Raw genomic sequence first — 21,421 nt, forward strand, 5'->3', positions numbered from 1 at the left:
GTGACGCAGTGCTGAAACGCAAAAAATTGCCTGGTCATTGAGCAGCCAATTCTTGTGGTTAATGAAGGTCTGCCAACGAGAAAGGAGGTGATTGGCTATGCAACAGTTTATTCTTTTGTTCTTCTAGATGCCTTCTTTCATTCCCCTGCCACCTTATTACTGAAAAGCCTTGTTTTACACATACAAAAAAGCCAGCTATTCTCTCTGGACATTAAACAGCCCATCGGATTTGCGTCCGGTGATCCTGGTAAACACAGGGAATAATATGAGTGGCTAACACAGTGAAGAAGTGTTTTCGATTGGTGCTTGTTTATAACACCATGTCTTGACGCACTGAGGTGGGAAGGACCCTCGGCGCTCGCGCTGTTGCGCCTGCGTGATAGACGGTGTTCCTAGCTGCATGCATTTTCCGAAAAATGAGAGGGTACGACTGACGCGTGACGTCACCGCGTAAATACGCGATGACGCACACACCCGGAAACAGCTAGCTAACTAGGATGAATAGTTTGCGTTCCGCGTCACCATGTTGTGACGCTCGGACGTGGTAATCACATGTCCTTACCGCCCAATTACAATCGGTTGGACAGGAGATTCAAACTGAGGCTTGGTTTGGAGCTGGTATTCACCTTGCGATAGGCTAGATAGACAGTCAGCTGACTAAGAACACCCTCACATGACACTAACCCGGAAGTCACGCCGCACAGGTGTCCCCGATGGAAATTTGAACACTTTTAAATAAATAGCGCAGCAGATGAGAGGTTAGCTGTACCCCAGTTGATGTCTTTTTAGACGAAACGCGTCGGGTGTAGGACACTACCTTGAACCATCTGTCTACTGCGCTAAACACATCTTTTTACGTCTGTAAGAACTTTGTTTTTATTTTAAATTTTTGTTGGAACTTTTTATACAATAAATTTCCTGATAATCCGGAATTTACACTATGTGGAGCCTTTTTTCTCCCACTTTCCCTATCTCAAATCGCCTGAGACCCAAGTGATTGCTGGAGGACGAATCGGGGGGATCGCTCGGGATTGGAGACCTTCCCAGGATCCTTCTGTTGTGGACCAGAAACAGCTGTTGCCTTACCGTGCTTTACGGTTCAAGCTCGTACGACTCACCGCCAACGGCCTGTGAGTCCACCACGTCCGGTAAGGGCATTTTATGTTACTGTTGTACCTGACTGAACATCGGAAGAGTCTATCGGAGATAAGAATAGATGCTATTATGAGTGTTACGTCTATGCTCCAGGATTTCTCTGCTTGATTAAATGAACTACCCAAAATCTCAGGGACCTATCACTTATCCCCACCCTTACATGCTTGTGTTTTGTTTTGAGGGTTTGGGTTTAACCTTTTTGATGCACATATAATCCACACTGTTTATTACATAGGATATGTCACTAGTGTTTTTCTTTTTGAATATTAGATTTTCCACTGGTTTATTGTTTTTTCCTATGAGGTCTAGCAGGACCTAACATTTGATATACACTAGCTATGTCACTCAGCATACTTTATAGTGTTGCTGACTGACACATTATAGCGCTACACTTTTTTGTTTTTATATTTATCCTCATATAAAGGCATAGAACCACTGTGTGCAGCAATAGCCTCAGGGCCAGTTCACACCATAGAAACGCAGTCCAGATGCTTTTTTACATGCACGTTTTTTATGCATTTTTGATGCGTTCTAGTGCTTTTTTGATTCTCTCTTGGTGCAGTCCAGTGCATTTCCCCCCACTTTTTTTTTTTAACATTAAGCACTTAAACCCCCTTCCTAACCAAACCAATTTTCAGTTTTCGGTGCTCTCACATTTTTAATGACAATTACTCAGTCATGCAACACTGTACCCATATGAAATGTTTGTCCTTTTTTTTCACACAAATAGAGCTTTCTTTTGGTGGTATTTAATCACTGCTGGGTTTTTTTATTTTTTGCGTTATAAAAGAAAAAATGCATTTTTCTTCATTTCTGTTGTAAAATTTTGCAAATTATTAATTTTTCTTCATACATTTTGGCCAAAATTTATACTGCTACATATCTTTGGTAAAAATAACCCAAATTGGTGTATATTATTTGGTCTTTGTGAAAGTTATAGAGTCCACAAGCTATGGTGCCAGTCTCTGAAAATTGATCACACCTGAAGTACTGACGGCCTATCTCAGTTCTTGAGACCCTAACAAGCCAGGAAAGTACAAATACCCCCAAATGACCCCTTTTTGGAAAGTAGACATTCCAAGTTATTTAGTAAGAGGCATGGTGAGTTTTTTGAAGTTGTATTTTTTCCCACAATTCTTTGCAAAATCAAGATTTTTATTTTCTTTTTTCCCACAAAATTGTCATATTAGCAGATTTTTCTCACACACAGCATATGCGTACCACAAATTACACCCCAAAACACATTCTGCTATTACTCCTGAGTATGGCGATACCACATGTGTGAGACTTTTACACAGCGTGGTCACATACAGAGGCCCAACATGCAGGGAGCACCTTCAGGCGTTCTTGGAGCATAAATTACACATCTAATTTCCTGACTACCTCTTGCACTTTTGAAAGCCCCGGAGCACCAGGACAATGGAAACGCCCCAAAAATTACCAGATTTTGGAAAGAAAACACCCCAATTTATAATCTGTGAGGCATATCGAGTCTTTTGAACGTGTCATTTTTTTCTACAAGTTTTTGGAAAGTGTGGAAAGAAAATAAAAACGCATTTTTTTTTTTTTTTACACAAAGTTGTCCATTTATACAATATTTTTTTAACACATGGCATGTACATACCAAAACTCACACCCCAAAATAGATTCTCTTACTACTCCTGAATATGGTGATAGCACATGCGGGAGACTTGGCTGGGTATGGCTGGGTATGGCTGAGTATGACTGGGTATAGCTGGGTATGGATGGGATGGCTGAGCATGGATGGATGGATGAGTACTGCTGAGTATGGATGGCTGGGCATGGATGGATGGATGAGTATGACAGAGGGATGGCTAAGCATGGATGGATGGATGAGTATGACAGAGGGATGGCTGAGCATGGATGGATGGATTAGTATGACAGATGGATGGCTGAGCATGAATGGATGGATGAGTATGACAGAGGGATGGCTGAGCATGGATGGATGGATCAGTATGGCAGAGGGATGGCTTAGAATGGATGGATGAGTATGACAGAGGGATGGCTGAGCATGGATGAGTATGACAGAGGGATGGCTGAGCATGGATGGATGAGGCTGCAATGGGCACAGATCATCGCTGTGGGCACTACAGATCCAGCCCACAGCGCTGCTGCAACTGATCTCTCCCCTTTCCGCTCACACTGTACCGATCGGAACAGAGAGGGGAGAGAGGAACCGGACATGACGCAGTTTGTTTACAAATGACACTGTCAGTGGCCATTTACCATGATTCGTGATGTGCACCCGGCGGTCACGGATACTCCCGTGTGCGCGCCCCAGGCACGGGAGAGTCATTCTAGGAGAACGTCAATGTATGCCTTCCCAGAGTTATCGAGCTGCGCTCTAGCTGTCCTTCAGCTATAGAGCAGTTGTTAAGTGGTTAAATAAGGACATGTGTGTTCCAGTGCGTTTTTGGTGTGTTTAGGTCCGTTTCGGGGCGTTTTTGATGTGTTTTACCGTGATCCAGTACAGTCCAGTGCAGAAAAATACAGCATGTTCCACTTTTTTTTCTGGAACTGGAACGCACTGGAACTGACCACATTGGTATGAAGTATGCCATTGAAAACCATATAACCTAATTCCCATGCGTTTTTGTTGCAGAAAAAAAACGCACTGGACTGCATGTGGTGTGAATTGACCCTCAGAAATAGCAGAAGACAAGAAAAATAGATTATGAAATGCAGCATCAGCATTCTGTGCCTCAGAGACCTGATATATATATATGTATATAGGGGATGTATAGGCCAGCTTTTTTCAACCAGGGTGCCCAGGCACCCCAAGGTGCCTTGAGGTTTCTTCAGGGGTACCTTGGCAAAATGTCTAAAAATTGCCCCAAAATTGTATACAAGCCAGTGGGTGGATGAAACCTACCTTTTAGTTACACAAAGCCACAGCTTTACATTGTACACCATTACAACCTTCTACCTACCAACCTCCTAATGACCAATGACATCATCAGTTGATAAGGAGGATGTCAGTTGCCTGAATATCATGCTTGTTTGACCTTCCCTTGCCTCTCTCCATAAGCTTTGGGGTCTTATTAGCTAAGTGATGGAGAAAAACTGAGGGAGAAGAGAAACATTAGAATACTAGCCAGTACCAGGTTACAAAAGTGTATTTGCTTTGGAAGAATAAATCACCTCTAACGTTGGGTGTCTTACATGTATTGATGTTGCTGAAATATGTAAGACTATTAGAATAGTTTTTACATTTTAGAATGGGATGCTTCAAGACTGTCTATAATTTTTGAGGGTGCCTCGAAATTGCCCATAAGTTTAAAGGGTGCCTTGACTGAAAAAGGTTTGAGAAACACTGGTATAGGCAAACATTCCTCCAAAACGATAAAACCTGGATGTATGCCACCTGGAGAATGCAAGCCCTATTCCTGGATAGTGACAGACCTTTTAATATCAAGCCCAAAGGGTTATAGAAACTCCCCCCCTCCCTCCCCCCAGAAGTTGGTTGTTTAGCCAGTTTCCGTGCTTAGGGCCTACGGTGAATAAATACCGCCAGGATAGTTGCAAACTGAATTCCTGTGCCCAGACTCCCAATCAATGGCCACAAAGGAACAAAGAACTCACACTTCACATTACAGAATTGTACAGTGCCCTGGCCTGGGGCTTGCAGGGTCATGGGTTACAAGATGCATGGTCCAGACAGGAGGACCCGTCACCACTGCCAGGCTGAATGACCCTTCTGCTCCTGACAACCACCAGTCCCCTGACTGAGCCAGCTCCTGAGTTCACTCTTCGAAGGTATGTGCTTTAGCATTTCCAATAGACCAGATGCCCACTCCAGCCTGATGAACGCCTAACAGCAGCTGCTTGGCTGCACTCTGAAAAGCGATTCACTGTAGATAGCTTTTTAGAGAACATACAAGTGTAAACTTAGCCTTAGTCAATCAATTACAATTGTTTACAGAGCTGGGGCTGCTTCAGCTGAAGGGAAGATAAGTGATCTCCTCACTTAATGACCAGGTTCTGTTCCAACGACCAGGTCGTTAAATGAATTGGTCGTTAAATGAGGAACCACACGTTATCAGTATTTTAAACATTCTTAATTACTGTACTGCATTGTGAAAAAAAGGTCTAAACACAAAACTCCAGCTCAATAATGTTTTAATTTGCATAAGTACCAGGGACGTGCAGTCAGGGGATGGCAGGTGAGGAAGAGCCTCACCTGCCATGAGCATAAAAAATAAATAGAAAAAAATAATAGAAAAATAAAAATAAAAAAAAGATTGACTTCGAGGGTTGTAGCTCTGCGACCAGGGGTCACAGAGACCCCAAATTTGTAGCGGAAGTCCTACCCCCCAACTGGTCAAAATTTGGGGCTCCTATCCTCTATGGTTCTGGAAATATGGAGCTCCTTACGCAGCCTGTCAGAAGCTACATACAGAGCGGCCAGTTTAAATACAAGCTGGCACACTCTGTTTGCAGCAGACTGAGAGGATGAGCTCACAGTGCCTCTCACTTCTTGTCAGAGGTACTGAGCTCAATAGACAGCTTGGAGTCTTCGATCAATGGTAAAGTACCATTGGCCCAAGTGGCCAATAAAAATGCGGCAGTGGAGTCTGTCCTCTCACTGCAGTGTCATAGAAAGGGGCATGTGTCTAAAAGTACCATTGGCCCAAGTGGCCAATAAAAATGCGGCAGTGGAGTCTGTCCTCTCACTGCAGTGTCATAGAAAGGGGCATGTGTCTAAAAGACAAATACTTCTTCCAGCCCAGCCCTCTTAACTTGAAGGAAAAAACATGGGTTTATGTGTATAAGATTTACCTACAATCCTATGTTTTTCTCACATAGTTAAGAGGGAGAATGAGAATCTGCTGCTAAAAAGGTACAAGCTAAATCATATATTATGCTATATGTTATAAGATAATAATTTATTATTTATCTATTTACTGTGAAATTACTGGTTGGAAGTTATAACTTCAAACTTCAGTACAGTGGAACCTTGGTTTACTAATAACGCGGTTAACAAGCGTTTTAAAAGACGAGCAACTTTTTAAAAAAATCCTGACTCGGTTTGCGAGTGTTGTCTCGCAAAACGAGCAGAATTCAAGCTAATGGGGTGTGTAGTACCGCATTTGGACAGAGGTGCGGGGCCCCCGATGACACTCGGAATGGTTCGGAGCCGTTCGGAAATACTCAGGAATACTCGGAAACACTCAGAAATACACCGTTCCCAAGTGTTTCCCAGGCTTTTCAAGTTCAGCTGAGCTGTACCCGAGTATTGCCAAGGCTCTCCGGGGCGCCCCCACCTCTGGCCACATGCGGTATTGCATGCAATAGAAGTAAATGCGGAACAAATTATCTTCATTTCCATTGACTTCTATGGGGAAACTCTCTTTGATATGCAAGTGCTTTGGATTACAAGCATTCTCCTGGAACGGATTATGCTCGTAATCCAAGGTTCCACTGTAATTTGTCTGTTAAGCCACTTGCTTGAGTACAGTTTTTGAAAATATAGTAAATTACCTTAAAGCAATATATACTAATTATTTGTATATCACTTACTTATGGTAATTAACCCCTTGCCACCCAAGCCAATTCTGACACTTCTCTCCTACATGTAAAAATCATATTTTTTTGCTAGAAAATTAATCAGAACCCCCAAACATTATATATATTGTTTTAGCAGACACCCTAGGGGATAAAATGGTGGCCATTGCAACTTTTTATGTTACACAATGATTGCGCAGCAATTTTTCAAATGCATTTTTTTTTTAAAGAAACTGTTTCATGAATAAAAAAACACTAAAGTTAGCCCGATTTTTTTGTATACTATGAAAGATGATGTTACGCCAAGTAAATAGATACCTAACATGTCACGCTTTAAAATTGTTCACACTTGTGGAATGATGCCAAACTTCAGTACTTAAAAACCTCCATAGGCGACGCTTTAAATGTTTTTACAAGTTACATGTTTAGAGTTACAGAGGAGGTCTAGTGCTAGAATTATTGCTCTAACGATCACGGCATATGTAACCTGTGTGTATCAGGCTCTGATACTAGTCAGTGCCTCACAAGCCACTGACCTTACAGAACGTCCCTGATAATTACAGAACACAAATGAAAATTCTGTACTGTACTGTACAATACAATGATGTACAGCGCAGTGTTCGGGTAGGGAGAGCTGGTCGTAAGTCCGAACTGTGGTTAAACAGGTAAGTTGTTAAACGAGGAGTATCTGTATTATAAATGAGCACTTTCTTTCTTCTTACATTCAGCTCCCTCTAGTGGAGACCAGGAGCTGCTGCTACATTAAAAGAATGTAAATACACAGCGTCTAAACTGGAGGGCCCTTGCGTCTGAAACACTTGGTGCAAATCAGTGTGTATCCATAAGGTGTGCAGTGCGCAATGCAGGGCACACAGCCCTCATGGGGGAAGCACCCACTGTGCACTTACTGCACACATTGGAGATGCAATATGCAGCTTCCAGGCCACCCACTGAGCTGCAGCCAAGCCTGTCACGTGAGTTGCGGCTTAAAGGATATTTATTGCTTGTGCTGTGCAACACAGGACTGAAGCAGGCCAGCACCTCTTAAAGTGGAGTTCCACTGACATGTTGCTTTTTTTTTAAAACATTTAATAAGTTAAAAACATTAACATTTAACACTCACATCTTTTTAAAATTTCATCCCCCGATGTCCGGTTTAATATAAAAAATAACTTATATCATTGCTTCCTGACCGTTCCCATATTGATTGTGGGCATGTGAAGCCCACAAGCATAATGTTCCGGGATACGGTGCAGCTGAGTGACCAGCATGCACTGCCTGTTCTCACGCATGCGCAGTATGACCGTATTGAAGCGCCGCAAACTTCTGAAGTTGCCATCACACCGGATGGCGTCGTCGGAAGTGCCCGGCCCATTGTGATGGCAACGAAGCCCTCAGCGGTGCCCACTGACTCCTGGAAAATGATGTTAGGCGTCAGGGAGAGAAAGAGGCAGATTACAAGGCACACCTTAGCAACAGCCAGAAAAGAGTAAGTAAAAAAAATAAATAAAAAACATTTTTACAAATGTTTTTGCTTTTTTTTTTTTTTTTTGCTGATGAATACTGCAAAGTACATTTTATGGGTGAAACTCCGCTTAAATCCAAGGAAAGGCTCACCTTCCTGACTGGGCTGCAGCGTGCAATGTGTAAACTAACTAAGTGGCTTACAAAGTGCAGGGGACAGAAGCCAGACATAGTGGGCATAGCTGGGGAGAGTCTGTGTGGGGGGTTGGATTTTATTGCTAGCTAATTGGGATGCTGTCTCTATAAAAAAGATAACAGTCTGTAAAAAATGCTTTAAAGCTATACAATCTGTTACTGAACAGTCACAAGAGTGATGACATTTATGATAAATATGGATGAGGTCAGGCATGTTCAGAAACTAGCCCAAACCTTCAACCCAATAAAAGTGCAACGCTATATGGTAATATACTGTAAATAAAATATACATCATATATTTACCCTCAAAACATTAATATAAATGTGAATAATAACAATCTATGTGCCACTTGTGATTTACACAACAGACATAAGTGACCGTGAAACACAATCACAGTGATCGCCCATACACAAAACAATTTGTGGTTAATCTCAAAGTGAAAGAAGAGTCCAGCAAACGTGTATTCTCTTGGAAACACAAATACTATAAAATTAACACTGTGTCCATACAATGTTCCACTCTTTAGGGTTTTCCAAAGCATCCAAAGACAGAAAGTGATAAACATACACTGCTTACCAGACATCCATGGCCCGCTTACTTAATGAGTGGCCATAAGTGCTTGTGGAATTTATCCCAATATGCCAAAGGAAAGGTTGTTCCCCACTTCCTACCAGGCTCAGCTTATATGGTAAATAAATACAAGAGAGAACCATACCTTATAGTGCAGTATGCTCATATCAAAACACTTTATTCAAGTTAAATTGCGCACTCACATTAAAAAAATGCTTGGTACGAACATTTAATAAATGGCTGCAGCTAGATTTGATCCCAATACCAGTTCTTCCGGCCTGAGCTATCCTACCATTGAACTGTTCCTGAGGACCACCAACCATAAGTGGCAGAGGCATTTCCTAGCTCGCAGCCACCCATATACACACCCTTGTATAGGTGCTACTGCAGGGCAGGGAATGTCTCCACTTATGATTAGCGGCCCTTATTGACAACTTCCTGGTGGGATAGCTCAGGAATTGTAGGCCAAACATGCCTGAGCTCATTCCTAATGATAAATTCTCCTCAGTATTGTGACTGTGTCCAGTAACAGATTATATCATCTTACAGCTACCCAATCCTACGAGTATTGTGACTGTAGAAAAATGGTAGAGGAATGAATGACTTGTCCTTCTACCCTGCAATCATAATGTTTTTTTCCACAGTCACAATATTCATAGGGTTGGGTTACTGTAAAGTACATTGTGCACTGCTCAGCATACACTAGATCAGTGTTTTTTAAACTGGGGTCTTTCACGCTGCCTCTGTACATTCTGTATTTCACACTGCCTCTGTACATTCTGTATTTCACACTGCCTCCTTCTGTACTTTGTGCTGTACATTCTGTATTCCACACTGCCTCATTCTCTACACTGTGTTGTGTGTTCTGCATTTCACACCACCTTATTCTGTACTCTGCACCGTACATTCCGTATTCCACACAGCCTCATTCTGTACACTGCACTGTGCATTCCGTTTTCCACACTGCCCCATTCTGTACTCTGCACCTTACATTCCATATTCCGCACTGCCCCATTCTGTATTCTGCACCATGCATTTCGTATTTCACACTGCCTCAGCCTGTACTCTGCACTATACATTCCGTATTCCACACTGCCTCAGCCTGTACTCTGCACTATACATTCCGTATTCCACACTGCCTCAGTCTGTACTCTGCACCATACATTCCATATTCCACACTGCCCCATTCTGTACTCTGCACCATACATCCCGTATTCCACATTGTCCCATTCTGTACTCTGCACCATACATCCCGTATTCCACACTGCCCCATTCTGTACTCTGCACCATACATCCCGTATTCCACACTGCCCCATTCTGTACTCTGCACCATACATCCCGTATTCCACACTGCCCCATTCTGTACTCTGCACCATACATCCCGTATTCCACACTGCCTCAGTCTGTACTCTGCACCATACATCCCGTATTCCACACTGCCTCAGTCTGTACTCTGCACTATACATCCCGTATTCCACACTGCCTCAGTCTGTACTCTGCACCATACATCCCGTATTCCACACTGCCCCATTCTGTACTCTGCACCATACATCCTGTATTCCACACTGCCTCAGTCTGTACTCTGCACCATACATCCCGTATACCACACTGCCTCAGTCTGTACTCTGCACTATACATCCCGTATTCCACACTGCCCCATTCTGTACTCTGCACCATACATCCCATATTCCACACTGCCTCAGTCTGTACTCTGCACTATACATCCCGTATTCCACACTGCCTCAGTCTGTACTCTGCACTATACATCCCGTATTCCACACTGCCTCAGTCTGTACTCTGCACTATACATCCCGTATTCCACACTGCCTCAGTCTGTACTCTGCACTATACATCCCGTATTCCACACTGCCTCAGTCTGTACTCTGCACTATACATCCCGTATTCCACACTGCTTCAGTCTGTACTCTGCACCATACATCCCGTATTCCACACTGCCCCATTCTGTACTCTGCACCGTGCATTCTGTACTGCCTGATTCTGTACTCTGCACCTTGCATTCCGTATTCTGTACTGCCTGGTTCAGTATTCTGCACTGTACATTCCGTATTTCCACACTGCCTCATTCTGCACTCTGCACCTTACATTCTGTATTCCACACAGCCTCGTTCTGTACTCTGCGTTATACATTTCCTTTTTTATACCGTCTCATTTTGTACGCTGTTCTATAAATTCCCTATTCCACATTGCCTCATTATATGTTATGCAAATCGTCCCAGACTCTAAACCCTTTAACCCATGCCCAATAGTCAGTGCAATGCAAACCACACTCTTTTTTTGCTGCAGTGCACGGCAGGCATCACATGTTCTTTTTTTCTTGAGGAAGAGGCTCAACTCATGATCTTGCACACAGCCCCACTGCATTAAGAAAATGCCCCACGAACACACTGAATTACTTACCATAAGAACTAAAGTTGCATTAGTAGGTCCTAAAGCCTCCAGTGATTCTGGCTCATCTTGGGGTCGTTTGTAATGAAAAGCTGTCCCAGCTGCATCAAACCTCTTTGGGGCATCTGGGGGGAGTCTGCCATTAATATAGTAATCTCCTCCTTCTGCCTTCAGGGCTGTTAATAAAATACGTTCTCTCAGCTTTTGTTTTATTTTTTATAAGGGGTAAATAATAATTTTAAAGTAGAGCAAAACATTTCCAAAATATAGCGTGCTTTGCAAATGCATTGGGTTTAAAACAGAAACATAAACATCATGCAGAACAGAACATACAGACAACATAAAGTGACAAATTTTTATTAACAATCTTTTGAGAGCGTTTCTAAGTGCCCTAAAAACTTTTCCTTTAGCTTCATGTGAACTGTATTGGAAGTGGAGCATGGGCTGTAAATAATTATTCTGAATGATTTAAATAACATTTTTAGACTTGCCCCAGGGCAAAGTCCCTATTTAATGCACAAAGTTCAGAAGGTGCTCACCAGGCTTCCTAGGATCCATGCTCCATGTATTAATCTCAGGAAGAGAAGCGACATCCTTGGCCTTTGGAATTGAAGAAGTAACAAGTCCTGTTGAATGTGACTACTACTAGTTGTCCACACTTTGCATTTATGGGAGAATCCCAGTTATTTTATACCACAGTTAATTGTGGCCTTTTGCAGATGTTTATAATACAAATGAGGGCAAACGAAGCTTCATACACATAGAAGCGTATCTTTAGTGTAGGCATATTTAATGTATAGGTAGGAGTACAATGGATCGTACATGTAAAATGAAATGAGCATGGATATTTTCAGTAGACCCTTAATTAATCAGGTTTGCGACTACTGCTTATTGGATTGGATTCAGAAATTAAATGCAATGAACCAAATGGGTTTAATGACGAGTTGGGTTTTGAGCACTTCCTCTTATAAGGTAAAACATAAATATACACCCAATCACTAAAATCTCATAAAAGCTTTTACCTGTTAATATTATTTCAGAAATAGTTTTCAATATTTATTAAATTTGAAGCTAAAATATTACCTGGTGACCCATGCCATGTACAGGCATTTCCTGTTATATGGTGACAACTGTCTACCATTTCTGCCATGCTTTATCACTCTGATCCTGAGACTCAACATGAATTAAACAGGCATGGCCCACAGCTTGCACCATAAGGGAACTCACCCTGAAAAATACCATGCAGCCATCACTGTAGGTCTGTAGCCAGGAAGTGGCTGCAGTCTACAGGCAGCACTGAGATGTAACAAAGAATAGAAAAAGTAATTTTTTTTTTCTCACATAACATAAAAAATGGCATATTCTGGCACTCAGGAGGCACAGGTACAGTGTACAACCCACTGCCAGCAGCCATGTCAAAATCAATGACAGGCTGAAATACCCAGCTTGTGTTCTTTGCTGTACCGAAGCATACTTGCGTTTAGGGCCACATTTGTTCAGAGACATATGCCCCAAATATGGAAATTCTACATTTGGGGCATTTATCACTGAATGCATATGGCCCTGAAAGCAAATATGTGGAACAGCATGCAAATGCATATTTTAGTCTGTACGCTGCACCTGTGTCTCCCATGCAGTATTTTTCAATGTCATTCAATTTTTTTTTGTACCCTGTGCCATTAAGAATAAGCCCTCTCTACAGGGGCATGCTTTTGTGTATTTTCTTCTGTTTACCCTCATTTTTATAAAATCACATGAAGAAGACTGACTTTGACCTGAAATGTTGTGCAATTCATGCTGTGATGTAAAATAAACAGGTCACTCCTGTAAATACTGAGAAGCCACAGGACATCTTATTTCTACTAGGTATGAGGCCTGGGGAACAGCACTTATTGTACTTGTGGTTGAGAATAGCATCTACTACACCTGAGGTAGGGAATATCACCTACTGTATCTGAGGTGGGGCAAACATAGGTCTCCATTTGCTATCCCTGTTCAAGGAGAGGCTTCAAGTAAAGGGGAACGTATGCTGGAGTCTTCACTTCTTAAAAGAAATGGCCACTTTTGAGGACTAATGTGATAGTATTCATACAACAAAGAATCTAATAAAGAGGAGTTTAAATATTGTATCTTTTGGTTGAAGAAAAGACCTACCTAAGGCCTGCATGAGGTTCACGCCATGACTTTGGCAACCTGGTAAGAAACTGATGAAACCCTAGCTCCAGACTACACAAAGCTTTATGGTGTGGTCAAAATAGTGTATGGCCAAATATTGCACAATTTGTGTTGCCTATGACTGATCAAGACACCAGACCGGCCATGTTTGACCATCTTGGTTTATTAAATAGTTATTGTTATCTGATTGTGTAAGTAAGATGACTGTGTATTAAATCTACTTACCCAGGTGGTTTTGTGATAGGTTGAGCTGTTTAATGTTAATATGGACAGAACCTTTTGGAATCCAGACAACCTCCTCATATCCTTGAGAAATGGGGGAGGGAGAGAGGGGAACAAGCTGTAAGAGAGATGTTGGACATAACACTCAATCGTGTAAGGGCATAGCTCACATTCATACTGAATCTGTTTCACTTTCAGACACACTGCAGTTAAAGTACATGCATACAGGAGGGGAATGGTATCTAGAAGATCAGTAGATCAGAGGGACCTCTGCATCTCTCGCCTTATATCTAAAGTACTGGTAATGCACAAGTCCCTGCTTAAAATGATGGGAAAATCAGCAACAGTAGTATGTAGCGTGGAGTGACATTTGCCTGATTTCTTGAATGTGTTTTAAAAACCATACATGGGATTATTTTGAAAATGGCATACAAACCCACCCCGCAGAGGTAAGTTAAACATGACAGTTACCAATGTGTTTTTCCTAGTAGCTGGAAGTAAAATAATGTTAACAGTGGGGTTGATTTACTAAAGACGCATAGACTGTGCACTTTGCCAGTGCAGTTGCACTCAGTCTAATCAGTGAATGTGGTGAAGCTTCACTTTGTAAGGTGCAAGGAAAAAAAAAACAGCATTTTTGCTTGCACGTGATTGAATGATGGACATCTGTGGAGCTTCACCACATTCACTAAACTCTGGGGAAAAATTAGTGCAACTGCACTTGCAAAGTGCACAGTCTATTTGTCTTTGGTAAATCAACCCCAATGGGTGAATGACTGCAATAGGGGTACATTTTCCCATCTGTCATTAGATTAGAAGTCTACTATACTATAACTTCCAATGGCTATCCAGACTAACATCTACTTGGAAATCACAAATAGATATTTACAACTGGAGTGCTTTAAAATATGTACTGTCTATTTCTGATAACAGACTCCAAGATTAGCTCACCTGCATTTTATCTAAAACTAGCAAAAGTGTGCCTTTCTGGACATAGGAATGACCCTATGTAGTCTGCACTATAGAACATATTGGGGGGTAAGGTGTTGGCAGACCAGGTGCAAGACCTGAATAGGAGTTAGGAAGAGAGAATGACCATAAGTCCCGCGACCATAACCAAAACCTCATCTTGAGGAACACAACACAAAACATACATATATGCAGTATATATATGAACAATAGCAGGGAACTACCTAAATAGGTGCCACCATAATCAACACATATGCCCATTAGGAAGCTGCTGGATGTGTGAGATGTTGCATGCCTAGGGCAGGCAGAACTGTGACAGTAAGTGTTGCAGTTACAGATTTAATTGCTTACTGCTGAGTATAGTGTGTATCAGAGCCTAATAACACCAGTGGGTGCTCAGTTTTTTGTGCACAGTGGGTATTGTAATATATTGTAGTTCACTCTTACGGACAGAAGTACACTTCACATCAATCTCTAATATGTGATTCAGAGGTGTAGCCTTCTGTACCAGCCATTGCACAGTGAAGTAAAAGCTTTGTAAGGTCAGATAGAGCTTCACAGCAACAAACAATTCCTTCCTGTGTTAGTGCTTGCAGGAACCCTATGTACCAAAAATTTGGTCTGGAAGACTCACCACTTTCATATATGCAGGGAGGTAAAAGAGGTAAGAACATAGTGGGGTTAATGTACCAAAGGCAAATAGGCTGTTTGCTTTGCAAGAGAATTTTGCTTAGGAAATGTGGTGGAAATTCACTTTGCAAACAATACCCATAAACACGCTAAAAAAAATAAATAAATAAATAAATAAATCATTTTGCTTGCATGATTGGATGATGAAATTCAACAGAGCTTCACCTCATTCGCTAAGAGAAGGCAAACTTCACTCCCAAAGTGAAAATTCCCTTGCAAAGTGAACAGCCTATTCACCTTGTAAATCATCTGGTAATTACTCACCCAGTAAATCAACCCCAGTGAGTGTAGAACAGAGCAGACAGCCAAGCAAGGATAGCCAAGAGAACAACGGCTACAGAGATGGTTATTGAACAGGGGCAGCACAACACAGAGAATGGCAGAGAGGCAGATAATGCACGCACGCTAAGGCTCGGTTCACACTGGGACGACTTGGGATCTGACTTGTCGCCCCTCAAGTCGCCCCAAGTCGCCCCAGAAAGAGATTCACATGACAGTGAATGGGAGCGTCTTAATAGACACTACTGAAGTCGCTCCGACTTCAGAGCGTACTCCCTGTACTACTTGGATCCGACTTGGTAGGCGACCTGTACCATAGAAATCAATGGAAGTCGCCTCCAAGTCGGATTGTCAAGCGACTTTGCAGGCAAAAAATTTCGTTTGCCCAGGCAAACCCTCCCTCCCAGAGAGCTGATTGTCCTGTGATTGGCCACAGCCGAAGTCGCCTGTCCTGGAAGCGACTTGAAGTCGCGTTGTAATTTGCTAAAGTCATGCTGAAGTCGCGCTGAAGTCGCGTTGAAGCCGCGTTGAAGTCGCCGTACAAAGTCGCGCTGAAATCGTGTTGCCCCTGTGTGAACCGAGCCTTAGGGTATAAAATGTGGGCAAGAAATCTTCACTGCCCCTGACAGCAAACAAAAAGTGCAATTTTCTCTTTATATTTATATACTTTGTCTAGTTCATTTTATCTGATCACTCTTTCAGGAAATTAAACAATTTTAATTTATCAATAAAAATTCAACAAAATCTTAAATGGTCATTAACTGAAAATGTAACTTAAATTTAAATAAAAGGTCCAAATGATGCATTCAGATGAAAACGACATAAACAAAGCAAGAGGAATTCAGGTCTACAGCTTCTGAAATGGAACATCTGAGTTTGGGTTTGATTTTTTCCATTCAATCTATAGTGTATCTTCCTAAGGGCATAGGGAAACTATTGAAATTTAATTTATAATTTCAGTTTCACATTAACTCCCAACTGACTGTGTGATTTTTTTTTCATGAAGTGATTAGATTTTACACCCTACTAACTAGACATTCGAAATATTTGGTTTGTAACCTAATGTGTAACCCCTTAATGTACTGTATATAATTATTGAAATTTTATGTAAATAAAAGTTTACTATCAGGCAAAACACTAGGCCATAAAAGGCCAACTATTTATAACAAATGTACTAATGTAGTTGTAATATCTCAGTTGGGCAATGTAACTCAGCTTCTACAAATGAGTATTTTTTTCTCACCTCCCTCATAGAATGACTGGTTGAATATTCCCTCAATGGTCTCGCATGAATTGCCATCTCCTCCACACACACGGCATTTGTCTTCCTTGGCATCAGATCCCAATATTCGATCACAGCCAACGTGCTATTGGTGAAGAGAAATAAAAAAAAAAAATCTACATACTAGATTATATTTGAAAAGCATAACTTCTACTCTATCCAGAGTGATAGAGAGCAACTCCCCAACAATGATATGTTGGGTTGGAACCACAGGATTGAATTGCTTATCAGCTTCTCATATGTCTTCTCATATGTCTTCATTTTTTCTGCTCCAGCCCCATAAGGATCTGTGCTAATTTCAACCTCTATAAACCTCTCTAACCCCTGAGTGCAACGCTGTATCCTGGCCTAGGCCGACAAGGCCCAGGCCTAGGGCAGCACTTTGCAGGGGGGCAGCATGGAAAGATTCCGTGCTGGCTTGCATGGGGCCGACTGGGCAGAGAGGTAAATGAGTCTAGTGCCCCCATAAAGCAGCCTCACTGCTTCTAATGTTGACTGTACACTCATCCTGGACCACAAACCTTCCTCACTGTGCTATATGTTTTCTGCTGCACCATTGGCATGGTTATATCTTCTTAGTCTTCTCCTTATAAATTTGAGAAATATGTGTTTAAAGTAGAACTAAAAGCACCACTTTTTTTTTTTCATTTTGGATAGAGTAAGGGAGGATAAAAACCCCTGTCAGTTTATTTTTTACCATCCCTGTCCCATTGCAGAGATTGCCCCATAGCCAAACAGGAAGTGAGAGGAAATCTATGCAAATTAAGGGAATCCATTGCCCCCCCCAGGCCCTCAGAACTACTGTCCCCACTTGAAAATTTCAGGGCGGGTCTTAAACAGCAAGGGGTGTGGCCTTGACAGGAAGGGGTGGGTCATAATTAAATTAGGGGGTGCACGAGTTAATCAGGCCTAGGGCAGCACAAAACTTAAACACACTACTGCCCTAGTGCCTATACTTACCGCTCCTACTTCCATCTGGGTGCTGCAGTATTGCCTGGGGAGCATGCCTGGCTGCAGTGGTGTGTCTTGGCCTAGGTCAACAAGGCCCAGGCCTAGGGCGGCACTTTGAGGGGGGGCTGCAGGAAAGCCGCCCCCCGCACGAAAATAAGCCCCCCACGAGTCCTGACGGCCGCACAAATACAGTGGCATGAAGTGAATGGCTGTGTTCTCCGCTCGGCTGGGCTCAGGCAGGGGGAGCGGTCCCCGCTCGGCTGGGCTTGACTCTGCTTGAGTAGAGGGGCAGTCCCAGCTCACCTCGGCTGTGCTCGTCCCCACTCCGCTGGGCTCGAGCAGAGGGGCGGTCCCAGCTCACCTTGGATGTGCTGGGCTTGGCTGTGCTCGGGCAGGGGGGCTGTCCCAGCTCAGCTCACCTCGGCTGTGCTCGGGCAGGAGGGCGGTCCCAGCTCAGCTCACCTCGGCTCACCAGACCGTGTCTGCAGCCCCTGAACCGTGTCCGCAGACCCTGACCGTGTCCACAGCACTTGACCGTGTCCGCAGCCCCTGACCGTGTCCGCAGCCCCTGACCGTGTCCGCAGCACTTGACCGTGTCCGCAGCCCCTGATCGTGTCCGCAGCCCCTGACCGTGTCCGCAGCACTTGACCGTGTCCGCAGCCCCTGAACCGTGTCCGCAGCCCTTGACCATGTCTGCAATCTCTGATCATGTCCCCAGCCTCTAACCTTCTCCTGTATCATGTCCGCAGTCTCTGACCATCTCTTGTATCATGTCTGCAGTCTTTGACCATCTCCTGGGATGGCTCTCTAATATCAAGAGGTGGAGCCTACAGAGGAAGGGTTGGAGTTTACAGATGAAGGGGTGGGACTTAAACAGGAAGGGGTGTGGCAAATTTAAATGGGGGGGCGTCCGATTTTAGTCTGGCCCAGGGCAGCGCAAAACCAAAATACACCACTGCCTAGCTGTCTCATATTTGGAAGTATTAGGATTTTCATAAAGGCTCCAGGGGCAGTTGAGTAACTAATGTGCAATGGGTAAAAGTATGAAGCGTGGTGGGGATGTCTCCCCTCTAGAAAATCAGAGATGGACAAGAAGAAAACATGTGACACAGCTTAGGGCCAGTTCACACCACAAATATGCACTCCGGATACGTTCCAGATGAGTTTTTGCTTACAATTCACATCACACAAAGTGTCGGTGCATTTTTTAAAAAGGTTTGCTGTGTTCCAGTACATTTCTATGCAGAAAAAATGCAGCATGTTCTGCTTTTTTTTCCTGCACCAGAAACTGACTGGAACTGACTGCCCCGGTGTGAACTAGGGGCATTGGATTGGAATACATGGAAAACACTGTGATTGCATTTTTCATGCAGAAAAAAAAACGCACCGGACTGCATCTGGTGTGAACTAACACTTAAAGCAAAATCAATCTTGGACGGAGTTGGGCTTAAACATGCATGAATGTTACAAGTCATTAAAGAAAGGCGCTTTCACTGTAAAAACATATTTTATTGGCGGGTTTTAATGTACAAGGACAGAAACTGGATGAAAGCAGTTAAATGTCTGCCTCATACATTTTTTTTAATAGAGAAGGTCACAGTTCCTGATTGTGTCAGGATTACTGGTTGAGTTGAACAACAATTATGATTTTCTATATGTGCGATAAAAAATATATATATTTATTTGGTTTCATTTTGATGACAAACTGTGACATTTCACTGAAGTGTATCTATATCTGATTATATCCGGTTTTGGTTTTGGACAGAGCATGGATGGGGGGGGGGGGTTCCAGTGGCACCCGAAAGATTATCATGTGGCATGTATGTGTACTCAGATTGGCCCATCAAAGGACTCGAGGATTCTCTGGTGGCCCCCTTCTTTTCTAAAATACAATGCTGCTGCCATAGGTGTTGTCTAAGGATATTAAGGTAGTCTCCCACAGTTTAAAGCATTTGTTAACCCCCCCCCCCAAAAAAAAACTGATCCTGTTCCCTTAAAGCATGTTATACAGCCTAGTGCTTGTGCTGCGTCATTTGGCCCCTTCTATCACCTAAAAAAAACCTGTCTGAATCTGCCTGGCTATACCCTCCCCTCTATAAAATGACCACAGTGTATCATGGCTGCTGAGCCCTGACACCGTGGTCAGTTTACGTGCCTTCATCATCCGCAGCCCCGCTTTGTCCTTCTCTATCCTCTCCTCTGTCCTTTCCCCCCTCCCCTCCCTGCCTGTCTGCTCGTGTCAGTGCCTGCCCCCTCCACTCCTGCTGCTCTCATATCTAATATAAAATCATCCCATCCCCTCTGTAATATAACAATAAGTGTCCCTCTGCTATATAAAAAATATGCCGATCTGTACCTCTAACATAGCGGCTCCTGGCGATCACCTGACTCCTCGGCTCTGTCTATCCTCTCTTCACCTCCTCCCCGGCTGACGTCAGTGGGAGTGCTCGGCCCCACCCGCTGGAGCTGTCAGCCGGGGAGAGGAGAGAGCTGAGGAGTCACGTAATTGCCGGGAACTGCTCTGATATAGGTACATATCAGCATATTTTTTATATATCATAGGCACAGGGGCACTTAATGTTATATTACAGAGGGGATGGGATGATTTTATATTAGTGGCTTAGCAACCACTTTTCAGTTTTATCTATCTATCTATCTATCTATCTATCTATCTATCTATCTATCTATCTATCTATCTATCTATCTATGACATAGAGAGATAAGATTATGCAAGTTATTTAACTTGCATTAAACTATAACTACTAAACTATTACCTTTTTACCTTTTATCTTGCTATGGGAGAGTAGCTATTATAGTAGTCAGAACTCCACAACTTCAAAAATTATTTGCTTACCTGCTCTTCTACATCAGGCTTGATGATTAGACAGCTCATGAGGATGGAAGGGGAAGCTAACATTGCATCATGGAAGTTAGCCATTTTTTCCTTGTTTTTGCCTACTAATACTCTGATGTGACATGTTGAAAGAAAAAGGGGCTACAGACATTAGATAAAATATAAATGTCTTGGTGTATGTTGTATGTGATAATTTTAGATATAAAAAGGACTTGGTAAGCTCTTTATTGTTACTAATGCATGATAAAGGGATTATAAGTAATCTAATCACCATACCTACCTTGCACTCTCCATTAACACAGATATCATAGGAGTCTGGTCTACACGGTGTCCCATCGATCACAGCTGCCGCTCTCTCTGTGTAGAAGTTAAAGCCTTCTGCTAAGCAGTTGAGTGAACAGGCCTTCACCCCACCTACAATTAAACATATCTATTATTCAAGATATATGCTTAACCAATCTACATATTTCTCTCTAATTCAAGCATGTAAATCAAGATTGCTGACCTCACCTTGAGAAAGCATTGAACCCAAGCACAGCCATACAACTAGCATTTTCAGAAGGAGGTCAGCAAAGACACCTGCTGATTTTCTTTCAGTACAGGTTTCCTGAAAAGCTGGATAAAATGCATAGCTCCCGCCCAGTAGCGGAACTACCAGGGTCGCAGCAGTCGCACTTGCAAC

At 42.8% G+C, this 21,421-nt stretch overlaps 1 protein-coding gene across 1 annotated transcript in view; it reads right to left on the minus strand.

Moving 5' to 3' along the window:
* The window catches only part of ADAMTS10 (ADAM metallopeptidase with thrombospondin type 1 motif 10), a 272,206-nt gene that overhangs the window by 36,066 nt on the left and 214,719 nt on the right, over nt 1-21,421 (minus strand). The window contains exons 17-20 of the mRNA XM_073599198.1: nt 21,020-21,153; nt 16,896-17,019; nt 13,718-13,798; nt 11,330-11,493 (exon numbers count right to left, since the gene is read on the minus strand). Coding sequence (XP_073455299.1) covers nt 11,330-11,493; nt 13,718-13,798; nt 16,896-17,019; nt 21,020-21,153 — 503 coding nt within the window. The remainder of the gene's footprint in view (nt 1-11,329; nt 11,494-13,717; nt 13,799-16,895; nt 17,020-21,019; nt 21,154-21,421) is intronic.

The sequence above is a fragment of the Aquarana catesbeiana genome, linkage group LG01, assembly GCF_042186555.1.
Source record: "Aquarana catesbeiana isolate 2022-GZ linkage group LG01, ASM4218655v1, whole genome shotgun sequence".
Taxonomy (NCBI): domain Eukaryota; kingdom Metazoa; phylum Chordata; class Amphibia; order Anura; family Ranidae; genus Aquarana; species Aquarana catesbeiana.